The sequence below is a fragment of the Cydia strobilella genome, chromosome 4 (genome assembly GCF_947568885.1).
Source record: "Cydia strobilella chromosome 4, ilCydStro3.1, whole genome shotgun sequence".
In the NCBI taxonomy this organism is placed as follows: domain Eukaryota; kingdom Metazoa; phylum Arthropoda; class Insecta; order Lepidoptera; family Tortricidae; genus Cydia; species Cydia strobilella.
In genome coordinates, this window is record NC_086044.1 from 16313809 (window position 1) to 16328566 (window position 14758).

Here is a 14758-nt window from a genome sequence, read left to right on the forward strand (position 1 = left end):
AACACTTGAATCCCTCCGTAAATATGTCATTTTGCTCCCTTGTGACACAATCTACTATTTTCCCCGCTTGTTTTAAAGGATAAAAGACGGCTTTCCGAGCTAGTGAGGGGAAAATGACGTTTGAACATTCACCTTCACAGGATGTTACAAAATATTTTTTCCCCTCACTAGCTCGGAAAGCCGTCTTTTATGCTTTAAAACAAACGGGGGAAAACGCATTTTATCCACTAGTGGGGAAAGTAATTTGACCTTGGATGGAGCGTGTTTAAGTAGCTTTTGACAGATAACAAAACGTAAAACGCTCATAATAATTGTTCGTTCGATATTAATTATCATTAAATAAATGGTTTGAGAATTTAATAAAAAATACCAAATTTACCTTTATTTAATGATTTTAAGTCATAAACCTTAAAATTCCATAAGAAACGTTTGTTTTCTAATAATGATGTTAAATATAATTCTGAACGCACAAGTTGAGTCGATGCAATTTCAAAACGCATCATTGACATTTCATACGTCAGAAATGTCAACATTGTCAACAATTTTTTTTACTTTAAAAGTTCTTACGTAAAAATACAGAATTTCCAGTTTTTTGTTATAATATCGTAAAAAAAGAGTGATTCCAGTGATGAAGATGATCTAAACTCTTTGGATGTTGCACTTTCCTCGCTATAGTGAGGTGAAAAGTTTTGTGTTACACACGGGTGCAAATGTGTTTTACTTCTCGTGTGTTGAAACACTCGCTACGCTCAGGATTCTGTTTTAGAACCACTCGCTTCGCCCGTGGTTCAACTATAGAATCCTTTCACTTGCTCGTGTTTCAATTCCACACTCGCGGGTAAAATACAACTTTGCACCCTTGTATAACTAATAACTATTTCACACCACGTGCTCGACATTTTCGAATTATAAGTTCACCTAACCTAAAGTAAGTCATTATTGCTGTAGGTCTCTATGGAACAATTTTTCATACGAATTCAAATCTCATTATTAACCCGCGGGTTATAAATTATAATGAGATTCAGTACCATATTATGACCCGGCGGGCTATAATAAGATTTAGTACAACCCGGCGAAATTAGAACTTATTTGAAAATCGAACTGGTCACTACAACTACAAGCCATACCTATACGCAAAACAAAGAAAATAAAACAAAAGCCGCGAGTGTTGCAAAACGCTGCAGTATTAGCAGTGGTTGAAGTTGAAAGATTATAATTTGTATGTTTTTTTTAAATAAGGTACATACTTTAAGTTTTAATAAAACGTTGTTTCTAGTAAGTAGCCTTGCTTTTTAGGGTTCCGTACCCAAAGGGTAAAAACGGGACCCTATTACTAAGACTCCGCTGTTCGTCTGTCCGTCTGTCTGTCACCAGGCTGTATCTCATGAACCGTGATAGCTAGACAGTTGAAATTTTCACAGATGATGTATTTCTGTTGCCGCTATAACAACAAATACTAAAAATAGAATAATATAAATATTTAAATGGGGCTCCCATACAACAAACGTGATTTTTTTGCTGTTTTTTTCCGTAATGGTACGGAACCCTTCGTGCGCGAGTCCGACTCGCACTTGGCCGGTTTTTTATTAACTCGTAACACCCTCGCTACGCTCGGGAGTTAAACCTGGAGTACCTCATTTGCTCAGGATTCAATATCGCGCCCGTGACATAAAACAGTGCTTTATCCTCTCGGTGTATAATCTACTCTAACCGACTCGAAATAGCAAGTACTTAAATAAAATTTAATTAATTAACAAACCTCCATTTAGACGTTAGACAGTTTAAAGCTTTGCTTCACGATCAGATACATATACTGCATACTCATAATACGAGTATAAATAGTGGCTCTGTCAGCTCTGTGGGCTGCAGACACCGCAAATCTGTCTTTCTGTGCTTATATATACTAAATGAAAAAATCCATACACTGTGATCTTCTAACCCAAAGGCATAAAAGTAGTTATTAGGGAAATAGGCCGGTTTCCACGCACACGATGTTTTTATCATAACAGCCGGAGTTCGGAGTTTCATCCAAGAATCTGCGATTTGGGAGTTGGGAGGCACACATGCCCGGCCTGCCCTTTGTTCAACTACCTGAATTAACATAAAAACTGAATGAATTAAATGGTCTCAAAGATAAACTGCTATATAAATTATTTACACTTTTAATCAGATTTACACGGACACGATGTTCCGCTAGCAGTCTGAAAAAAAAAACAACATGCTTGTCAGCATGTCACTCTCATTTGCTCGACTAATACCTAGTTACGAAAGTAAATCAACTTGCTTTCAAGCATTTAGCGAACCGTCTCCAGCGGAGCAAGACATCGCGACAAAGCACTGGTTAACACGACTTACAAGTTGTCAATAGCCACGCGCCACGCCTAAACGTAATTATCTGCTAATTAAACCATTCGTCTAGTCATAAGCGCTAGTGAAAGCAAAGTTTCACACGTGGCCCATATAATGAGTAAAACAAGAGTAAAACTGCTCGAGTGTTTTGGTTTGTGCGACATTGACATCTCACTAGTGTCAGTTGTAATGACAGAATGAAGTTGTCTCTGTGCGGTTGTGGAGGTATTAGGGCCGTGGTCAGAGGGCTTTGATGCACAGGGTTATAACCGCGAAAATCGAAGTTCGCAAATTGAGGGCATTTTTCTCTGTCACTCTAATTACGCCTTCATTGGAGTAAAAGAGAAAGATCCCCGCAATTTGCGAATTTCGGTTTTCGCGGTAGCCCTTCTGTGCCTGCGGCGTTATTCGCGACATGCCCGACGCGTAATGCCCTCGCGAACTGTAATAGGTTTCTGCCCGATGGATTCTCACAGTAGATCGCTAGTTCATGACTTCATGAGGATAAGATAAAATATCTTCAAATTTAAATTATAACAGTAGATACAGTCACTATTACAGTCAGCATCAATAGTAGCGTATGAAACAATTTAACGCGCCAAAAGTATCTGCCGTCCTGGAATACCTTGCCACATAGAGATATATTTCTACAGTTCGCGTTCAAAAGGGGTATGCTCCACTCTAATTGTTCTACATATGGAGACATAATTATCTCTTTTTGGTAAGTTGTTAGAGAACGGTAGATACTTTTGACGCTAATGATTTCAGACCACAAAACCTATCATGACATGGGCAAACCTTCTTAAGAACCATCGTTGATGTATTTACAAACAAGCAATCTCTCTCCCGGACCGTGTTAAAAAGTAAAATAGTTGTCTCTCTAATACAAAGTAAGCACTGCCTATTTTAATTCCACTTGCTAGGTTGCCAAATGTCTTCATACGTTTTAGTCTAGGTATTGTAAAACATGTAGTTTAAAAATTCTACTAGACTGCGAATAATTGAGAAATGACGGTGGACTATGCGTCTATGCGTGCGCAACCCAAATGACGCGGTTTAAATTAAACAATTGCGGACTGCCAAAAGGTTACAGACTTCAAGCACGTTTTATACTAAGTAGGTAACTTGGCCGGCAAAACATCTTTTGTTCTTAAGAAATTGTCGTTTTATAATTATGTTGCACGGTAAGGTATGCCAAGTATTTGCTCATAACCGCTATTTATTCTACACACCTACATATACATATTCACAAAACAATTACACTACATTTTTTATTTACAAACTTTCCCTAACTTGAGAAAGAAATACATTATGCATGTTAGCAAAACCGCTAAGTACCGATCGACGATATATCTACTTAAGGCAGAACAAAATTGACAAGGAGAACGTCGTTTTTGCTTCAGTTTACTGCAAGTAATCCATCATAGTGCAAATGGGCTAACTGCCGAGCTGGATAACTGCGCCTGCGATACGAGCGCGACGCCCTGCGCGGTGCGCGCCTCGGGCTGCCAGCACTTCCCATTTGTCCCATAAAATTGAGAAAATCATAAGATATAAAGATCAAATTTGTATAAAAAGTAACGGTGTCGTAGAACGAATGGAACCCTGCGGCCCTCGCCGTGGACCGGACATTAGTCCGACTAAGTCTTGCGGGCTCTCTAAATACAGTACAATCCTAGCGAGCTCAAAAAAAACATCAACAAAAATTCACGGAATTATTTAGAAAAACCTCTACTGTACACGTCCATTATACGGCCCCAATTTCGCTCTCGCTGCATGCAAGTTATTAGACCTGTGTCGAGATTTCATGAACACAGTTAATTACCTACATTCGCAGCCGGCACACTATGTAAATTCTAAAAGAATACCTATCCCGATTCGTTCCGAACATTTGGCCATTGTTGGTGACCTAGTTTCAATTGCTCCCCAAATTCGGTAACGGCCACGCCAAATCGGTCCATGTCATGTAAACAATGAAAAAGATAGTCGATAACGGTGACAGCGTGAATGTGGTAGTGATGTTGTAAGTATAGTATTTTCATTGTGCAGTTAATTTGGCCGAAGCAGTTTAGAGATTGTCAGATTAGGTCTGCAGATGGCTCGTTCCCGCTGTGACTGCGATCCGTGACACAGATAGCGCTAAATTAACGTTTCCTGCCAGCTAGGCTGTGTTCCTAATATAATATGTACTGACTTATTACTTATTAAGGTGTATAATGTGTGTATAATAGACATTTTTATAACTATTTATAATTAAAATGTTTTTTCATTCGACATAATAAAACATGCTAGTTATCACATGAAATAGATGGAGGAACTTTCAACTCTTTCAAGGCCATTGAAATGACTATGTACGCGTACGTACGTAAAACTATTCGCTTAGCACCTCTGCATACAGATATGTATGCAGGGGTGCTAAGCTAAAAGTTTTGCTGACTGGCCTGACTGTACATACTAACTGAAACGAGTATGTACGAGTATAACTTTATACATACCATAATATACTACCGACCACCGTTATTACCGCGCTTGGCGCTTGGGATGCATGCTTGGGATCAGATGCCACCTAATTAGTAAAAAAAGTGCAGGGCAAAGTAACACGCATTACCACGGTAGCTGTCGTGGAACTCGTGTATGACATGAGAGCCGTTACAGATAATTTAGTGCGATGTGGGAAAAGTGTGAAATATCGATAGTTTGTGGTGAGCGCGCATTGTTACGGTGGCAACCGCGGCGAGTAAACCTAGCAGGCAGCAGCCCTTTCTAACGGGATGGTAGATTTTCAACATTTGTGCCATAAAAGACCAACATATTAAATATTTTTAATTTAACGTCAATGCCCCTAAGTCAAAGACTAGGTAACTATTTATTTTGTCCATATTTTGTTACGAAATGAATCTGATGTCCAAGAACATTACTTGAGAATCTTGGGATTATGCAGATTATAAAATTATGGTTCTAATTTCATTTCAAGTTTATTACGACGAAAACTAACATAAATTGGTAGGTATTCTTATTTTATTTACTATGCATCTATGGCATACGCCTATTAATAACGTTTAAATTAAAAACTCTAGAATTTTTATCTCGTCACCACGGCTGGTACGCTTAAGGTGCAGTAGGTTCAGCCAGCAGAGTTTTTGAAAAATCGTAGCGCTGTTTTAGATCACAATACGGTTGCCAAAACTTTAATTCGTAATCTTGAAGCCTTTATCCATCTAGTAACTTCGTCGATTCGAAATTTCTTGACTTTTGCTCGATAGAAAAAAATCACAATCACGAACATATGTAGGTCTAAAACGCACCTTTAAAATTTGTAACAATATTTGCACAAAAGCTAAAAATATGGAAATTGCTTCTAAAAATGCACAATTTTTACAACAAATTAAATTTAAAAAACATGATGATCTGCGATCCCGGGCATCACTCACAGCCACAGCCTTCTCACGATTTCGCTCAGGGAGTGAGAGAAGAACCTGAACCCACGGGGCCTTAACCTACCTAAACAGTTACCTATTAAATTTAAAGTTATAATGGGAATATGAACATTTTCAAGATGATAAAAAGAGATCGTCGTGTTCATAATCATAAGCCAAGCAGAAAGGAATCAGCGCGTGCACCACTCCGGAGCGGAAGACATATTTACTAAGTGTCATCGCAACACTCCGTAACTTATACCACCTTATACACTTACTTATGTAGTGTAAACAACTACCTTTAAACTGTATAGGTCGACGTTAATTTACTTGTACGGAACAGCTACGTCCATAGAAATTTTATAAACCTAATATTTCAAAATAAATCTTTATACTTGTATTTTTTTTAGGAATAGAAAGAACTTCGCAGATGTAAGCGATAAATTGACAATGCATATCCGTCGTTATGATGAGAAGCCATGTCACCCAATTCCGAGCAAACGAGCGTGCGACAAGCGTGAAGCGGTTCCCGTTGGTAAGGCACGGGTAAGTCGAAGGCTCAGCCTAACCAGTATATCGATATCTTTAGCCCAGGATTGGCGTTACAGCGTTTGCTTTTGCACTTTTTTCAGCATTTACTTATGCCAGACCATTGGCACATCAAGCAACATCTAGTTATATTTTATGAGCTTCCTCATTATATCCTTAGGCCACGAAAATAAATTCCCAGGCATTTATTATCCATGTAATTGGTTGATTTTTGCAAAAGTCGTTTATCTACTAAGTACGTCACGAATATGAAGGCTGCTGTGAATAGGAGAGTTCCAAATGCGATCTTTTCGCTTTATTGTCGGCACATCCAGTAATGTTCATTTCCGTTATTCGCAGCTTCTACTGGTGCCACTCAATTATGTAGTGTTCTCTCAGATTATGAAAAGTCGTTGCGAAACTTGAGGTCAGAGTCAGATCAAATTACATTGGTTCGAGCGAGAACTGCTCTCTCTCGGACGCGCATTGGGAATAAATATTCAGGGCTCCCGTTACCGATTACCTATCTGCATAGCAAGCTATTAGGCGTAGGTATTCTTGCAGATTCAGTTAGGCTGTCATCCTGGGAACAGTTATTAAAGGTAATTGAACTGTCAAGACTTGTTATCTATTTCGTGAGGTTTCAAGTCCAGCGTTGGGAGCGTGCCGCCTAACGTTGGAAGAGAGGGATATATAATAGGTACATAATAAACGTATATAAATTTAATTTCATTATAACGCACAGAAAAAATGTAAAGTTTACCATGTAAAGTGCAATTTTTTTATCATTAGGATAAAAAAAAGACATTATTACATTACTCAAATTGACAAAGCCCCACACCCACAGTACCTAAAGTTAATAAGACTTATATTGTGTGTGCTTATAGTTACTTAGACGACGATACCTATACTTGTAGATTATCAAAAATTATCCCCCTTACGAAGTTACCCCACTGTACCTTACATAAGCTTATTACATAAGTTAATGGTTAATAATAAGTACATATCAGAATTAGCGACTGAAATTTCAGTTGAGGAATGAACCCAGACGCAACATCGCCAATTAAACTTACCTAGGTAATTGGACATAATTCATGGACATAGGAATCCCATAGCACTGTCAACTAGTATATTTCCACCAAGGATATATGTAATCCGTAGAAGATAAGTAAAGTCTTAGGAAAACCGTGCCTCGGAATATCAAGAAAAAGTTATACTCGAATAGATGGCGCCACACCTTCGGACTATACTCGGCTAGATGGCGTTGACTTCACCGTTTGATATTTAACAATTTTAACACATATCAGTGAAAGAACATGGGTCAAATTCATATGGCGTTCTAAAAAATAAAAAAATATTTATCCATGTACTTATATATACATATATAGATTTTTTGATATTTTTATACATTCTTTTTTATTTTTAATCGTGTGTCGATAGATGGCAGTAAATTTATTATGACAATACTATATATCTCTATACTATCTATTCTCTTTGTAAATCACGTAAATACTAACGATAAACCCATCAATTTCATCTTAACTGAGAGTTTAAATACCTATTTAAATCGAAATGTTTTAGCTAGACTAAAGCGTCGCGTCGTAAACGGAGATTTATGGACGTTATTATTACTTAGGTAGGTACCGTAAAATCAGGTAACTTTAGTCCACAACTTACAACTATGGTCCAAATTCAAGTTCCAGTAAAATATATATGTGTTTTTCAAATTATATATAATATAATTAATATAGAACGAGCATTAGTGTATCTAAGCTCCAAAATAAACGTAACGAGTACAAATCATAAAGCGTTAAGAATCAGCGTAAAAAACTGGACCATATAGTTGTAGCAACTTTACCACGGTGACAGGTGCGACAATTGTCGACATCACTGTTACTGACGTCACAGGCATAAAATGTTGGTGGCAAACAAGCACACCCGTCCGATGGTAAGCGGTTACCGTAGCCTATGGAGACCTGCAGCGGTAGCATGGTCACATTTTTATCGCTTGTCACCATGCCTGTCACGTTCTAACAAGTATGTAAGTACGAAAGTGACGGGCATAGTGACAGGCGATAAAAATGGAACCATGCTGCGCCCGCTGTTACGTTAGTAACAGTGATGTCGACAATTGTCGCACCTGTCACCATGGTAAAATAGGGGCCTTTTACGGTAAATTAATTTTTGGTCCCATTTCTATATATCTGTGTATGTAATTAGGTACCTACATATATTAAGAACCAAATCACAGAAACTTACTTTCGTAACAGTTTGTTTCAAAACCATCCTGTTACCTGTTTGGTGTAAATAGGTAGAGATACTTTAATATACGATCAATTAAGTCAAAAAACAAAGGTATTTATTTATTTTAATCTTTATTGCACAATTAAAACACGTACAAATGGCGGACTTAATGCCTCAAGGCATTCTCTACCAGTCAACCATAAGGCAAAACAGAAATTCTCGAATGTGGGTGCAGTGTGAAAAATAATTATAAATACCAATATGATGATGATGCTCTCCTGACCGATTTCGGCCATTTACCAGTATCCAGAAACAGTCCGTTGCGCAGGATATATTATGGTGCGTAAGTGTTCGCGCAAGCACAGACGCACCCTCTTGTCCCTACCCCCCTTGTTCCAATGGAACGGATAGCCGCTACGATCGGAGAGAAGTAGAGATGCAGTCTAGGTAGCGATAACAGGTCTCCTATCGCTACCCTTCAGGCCCTCCACAATTGCCTAGCTACCTCACCACCGGTGGTGGACTGCTATTCAGCCGAAGCAGACACTATGCACTATGCGGGGAGCGACCGCAAGGCTTAGGTGCAAGCACCTAAACCCGCCTCTACCAGGTTCGGCCCACGAGTCGACGTACGTGGTTGCCCGGGGTGTGGCAGCTGCGTGCAATAACAGCTACGAGAAGCCACTGGTGAGAGTTCATGGGCATCAGTGATTTTAACTAGGTAGTCTCCCGCCAATAGGCCGACTGGGTGGATCCGACACTGAAAGCCCACTATATATATATACACCAATATATATATAATGATGATATCCGCAGTAGAACTAGGGTCACCGACATATCTCGCAGAATTGCAAACCTTAAGTGGCAGTGGGCGGGGCACATTGCTCGCAGAACTGATGGCCGGTGGGGCCGGAAGGTTCTGGAGTGGCGTCCGCGTACCGGAAGACGAACTGCCGGTAGGCCTCCAACGAGGTGGAGCGACGACCTGGTGAAGGTCACGGGAATTCGGTGGATGCGAGCGGCACAGGATCGGTCGGAGTGGCGAGCCTTGGGGGAGGCCTATGTCCAGCAGTGGACGTCTATCGGCTGACATGATGATGATGATGATGATATATATACTACAAGGTAATAAGCAAAACTTTATAAGTGTAATCACAAATAGACTGGGTTACAATAAAGATACAAAAGAAAAGATATCAACGAGCTATGATGTTTAAAAGCAGAAAAAAACATTTAAATATATTGTCAGTACATAATGAATACTATACTAAGTAATAATGATCATTACTTATGCGTTTTTCGTACATGTCTGTTATACTTAGATAATATATTGTTCATAAATATTTAATTTGCGAAAAATCATATATAATGCGAAAAAAAATCATGTCATAATTAATCAGTTTGTCTACATTGATTGACGACTAGTATGTAGAATGTAGCGAAACATGTAAGCACGTTTTGTTATTTTTGGTAGGTAATTAATAAAAGTATAAAGCATAATCGCAAGTCGATTAATTTATTTGATTTGAAAGTGATTTATAATCATTATGCGAAATGGATTAAAAAGCTCGTGGGCGATGCGATGTCTGAGCGGACACGCGAGTTAAGTGCCACCCAATTATATGTCTTAATGTAACAGCTCAAGGTCTATATAATAAGGCTGGGAAAAAACGTCTCAGCTGTTATAGGAGAACTTTCACACGTGCACATTAAGATGCAAATTATGTAAAACTTTCAAAAGAATAGTTTAGGTACAAGGTTTTGTTACTTAATAGGCAAAACAAGTTTTTTATTTTTTTATTTCGTTCTTGAGTTTTCTGTTATCGGAAGAAACATTTATTTGTTCCGTTTTGCATAACTTGCATAACTATGGCATCGCTATCGCAAAACTCAGATCAAAACTAAGTAAGTTACGTTGACCTCTGAGTTCTAAAACCTCGTAATAAAAGCTAAACGCAATGATTAATTTTTAATTATAAATAAAATAATCCTTAGTAAGATTAACTGAACAAACTAATTAATGTAACCACTATTCTGTTGTTCTAAGAGGGCGTGTGGAGACTGATATTACTCAGTAAGGAAGGATGTGCACAAGTATGGACGATGATTTATGAACCTAGCTATAACGTCAACAACAAATTCAATTGTATTGTTATAAATTATTTATAATTTTCAGGATTTTTATCATTACAAGAACTATCTCCATATTCAATTATATATTTCTAAATCGGTTTAGCTGTTGTAGTATATACTTAGCTAAATTATGTTAACAATAACATTAATCTGTGATTAAAGTTCAATTAATCGGAGAAAGGACTAAATGTAGGCGAATTAAACAGTTACACAACACACAACCGCATATCGCAGGTTAGCACTTGAGCTCAAATTACAATATTAACCCCAAACAATCGTGCACAACGGAAACCGAATGAGCCAACTATGTAGGTTAGGCACGTTTAAATATGTACGGACTACGGTCAACCAACTCTGGGCGGGTTATCAAGTTATCATAGTTTTGTTTTGTACCTAATAAATACGAATTGCCTGTACTAGTAGTAGTGATATCATCATTTCGATAGAATCAATCAAGACAATCAGCTTATTTTGAACTGGAATACCCTCTACACACACAATACACTTTACAGATATGATATTTTTGTATTTGTTCTAAAATAAGGCAGCACAATTTCTGAAACGTAAAATATAATACCAATTTTATAAAATAAAGTACATACTTGAAATGTCAAAATGCGACTTAGTCATGGTGTCATAATAAATTTAGTGTTTACCTTCAAGCAAATAACCGTGTCTGTAATTCTGTATCACGTATTTATTCAATGCCTACTTATTATAAGACTTTCCTTGTATAGGAAATACAAATGGTGTGAATTATGGATAATGTGAGAGAAAACCAAATTAATTTTCAGAATTTCGTCCCAAAAAAACAGAACCCTTATAGCATCACTAAAGATCTCTGGTTGTCTGGAAGAGATTTTTAGCCTGATGTGTACCTCTTCTTGAGTTATACTGTATTCGTTGTATTGTTTTCTGTATTGAGGTGTAATACTCCTTATTTTCACACCACATGCTGGACAATGGATATTGCCTAATCATGCAAACCTCAACCTAAAATATGTAAGTCATTAATGTGATTATAGCCGTAAGAATTTCGCCGGGTTGTACTAAATCTCATTATAACCCGCCGGGTCATAATATGGTACTGAATCTCATTATAACATAACCCGCTGGTTAATAATGAGATTTGAATTCGTATAAAAAATTGTACCATTATAGAGACCTACAGCAAAAACGAAACTTATTTGAAAATCGAACTGGCCACTACAAATAAGCCATATACGCAAAACAAAGAAAATAAAACAAAAGCCGCGAGTCTTACAAAACGCTGCAGTATTAGCAGGAGGTTGAAGTTGAAATTTCATCATCATCTTCCTCGCGTTGTCCCGGCATTTTACCACGGCTCCATGGGAGCCTGGGGTCCGCTTGGCAACTAATCGCAAGAATTGGCGTAGGCACTAGTTTTTACGAAAGCGACTGCCATCTGACCGTCCAACCCAGAGGGGAAACTAGGCCTTGTCGGGATTAGTCCGGTTTCCTCACGATGTTTTCCTTCACCGAAAAGCGACTGGTAAATATCAAATGATATTTCGTACATAAGTTCCGAAACTCATTGGTACGAGCCGGGGTTTGAACCCGCGACCTCCGGATTGCAAGTCGCACGCTCTTACCGCTAGGCCACCAGCGCTCTTTGAAGTTGAAATTTGTACGTTTTATTTTAAATCACGTACTTTAAGTTTCAATAAAACGTTGTTTCTAGTAAGTAGCCTTGCTTTTTATTGTCTCGCAGCAAAATGTGAGAAAGGTAGAGTATTCTCCTTTGGGATAAAGATGTTTTCGTCTTGGGCGTCTAACTCAGGACTCGTAACACCCTCGCTACGCTCGGGAGTTAAATCTGGACTCATTTGCTCAGGACTCAATATCGCGCCCGTGACATAAAACAGTGCTTTCTCCTATCGGTGTATGATCTACTATTGTATTGTACCTATTGTATCACTCAAATTTGGTACAAGTACCTACCTACTGGTATGTCGGTGGTCGGTAGCTAACGTAAAAGTCGGACGTGTACCTACCTAGAGCAAATATATCAATTTCTAACATGGGGGTAATTTTTGGAAGTCAAATAGATTTAATAAAGAGATAAAGACAGGTGAAAATTCAACATTCGGAACATTCCACTTATCTCCGGAACTACTGGGCGCTCTTTGCTACGGGTCTACAATTTAAAAAATACAGAAAAAAAAATTTTGATTTGTATTTTTTTTTTATAGTCATAGTCATAGTCATAGTTTTTTATTTGCTAGAATTATGGTACATTGTAGATTGTGGACATAAATTGGTGGTTGGTATTGGTAATTAATTAAAATAAATAACTTTATACCAAACAAAATAAAACTGAAAAAGTTTTTGGAAATCTCAGGAACATTTTCGATCATTTCGATCCCCATACAAATATGATACGTAGGTACCTACAAGTTTCCAAAATTTTTCAATGTGGAAATTACGCAACTGGGGAACTTTTTTGACGGCACATCAGTAACAGAGATTTAGAGATACTTGTAATAGATATCTAAGGATTACATTTTAAAGACCTGTATCTAATATGAACGTGAATTATACTGCGTGAAGCATTTTTTATTATTGCATAATTTACATAGATATATGTGACAAGTTAGTCACATAATTGTATGTGTGGAAATAAAATAAAATAAAAATAAATAAATATTAAAACTAATATTACCAATTTTTACGGTCTATAAGTACCTACATTTATTATAAATTATTAGATAATTTCTTCTCACCATCATCACCTTCAATATCGGCAATTGGCGAAACCGATGAAATCCAAAAAACAATGCAAAAAATAAATAAATTTCTGTAGCAAAACATGATGCTGATAAATTTTCAAAAAGAACACATTCGTAATTAACAAGCGTGCGATTCGTGAAAGCCGCGGCGCGGAGGTGCGCGCGCAGATGTGGTCGCAGGTAAACTGGCGCAGGCGCCGGCGCCGGCGCGGCGTCGGTGCAACATGGGTTACATGGGCCAGTCAGTCGCCTCTGCGGCTGAAACTGAATTTCAGCAGATGCAAGGTTTAAGCCCGGTTCACATTTGTCTGACGTGTCGTGTTGTGTTGTGTCGTGACTAATTATAATTTTTTGCTAGTGTAAATTTTCATCATTTTGTTCTTTTCTAGGTTGTGTTTGTACTGAATTACACAAATCTGATTCTTAATTTTCAGTTTCATGTAAGGAATTCATCATTTAACAAAAAACCGGCCACGGGCGAGTCGGACTCGCGTTCCAAGGGTTCCGTACATAACACAATTTAAACAATGTATTTTTTATGTGAATGGTGAGTTGCGTAAGTGAAATATCTTTAAAAAACCCGTAGGGGTCGGATCAAACTCTAAGTAATTAAGTCCGACTCACGCTTGACTGCAGATTTCTAATAGGTTTCCTGTAATCTATAGGTAAAGATCTATTTTGTGTATTTTTTTCAATATTTTAGACCCAGTAGTTTCAGAGATAAAGGGGTGGGGGGAATGGTGTTTTTCTGCCTATTTTCTTGAATAACTTCTAAATTGTTTATCCTAAAATTATAAAAAAATGTATCTGATTCTTACAATGAGCTCTTTCATTTGGTATGTAACATTATATAGTTTGAAAAACTTTATTTTTTAATTTTCCCATTTACAAGCGTGCGATTCGTGAAAGCCGCGCGCAGATGTGGTCGCAGGTAAACTGGCGCAGGCGCATTAAAAGTGGCCTCCATGTTTAAAATTCATTTGTTTACGTTACATGTCCGACTTTGGGTCACAAACTTAGATATGGCGAAATTATACTAGGTACTGTTAGTAGCGAATCAAGCTAATTAGACCTGTACCGCTGGCTATATTTTGACCCCTAGGTTATAAAAATATTAAAGTCAATTCTGTTTTCGCTTATGAATACTTTGTTAAGATGTAAATCTTACATTTTGTTTTGTGTCATATATATAATTTGCTTTTCTAGTAATTTGTTATTTTGTGGTAATTATTTTTTATTTTGAATTATTTTGGAGAAAAAAATATTCGAGAGAAAACATGTAACTGTGTTGCATTTAGGATAGTGTTTTTAGTGTGAAAACATAGTTTGTGTCAATTA

At 37.6% G+C, this 14758-nt stretch overlaps 1 protein-coding gene across 2 annotated transcripts in view; it reads right to left on the reverse strand.

The window, feature by feature from the left end:
- Positions 1–13590, reverse strand: part of LOC134741071 (uncharacterized) — a 38043-nt gene extending 24453 nt beyond the window's left edge. Inside the window, exon 1 of one of the 2 annotated variants that reach the window (XM_063673834.1) lies at positions 13424–13590. In XM_063673834.1, coding sequence (XP_063529904.1) covers positions 13424–13502 — 79 coding nt within the window. In that variant the 5' untranslated portion in view covers positions 13503–13590. Of the gene's footprint in view, positions 1–13414 lie in introns of both variants that reach the window. The other variant, XM_063673833.1, reaches the window with a different exon arrangement.
- Positions 13591–14758: the final 1168 nt, after the last annotated feature.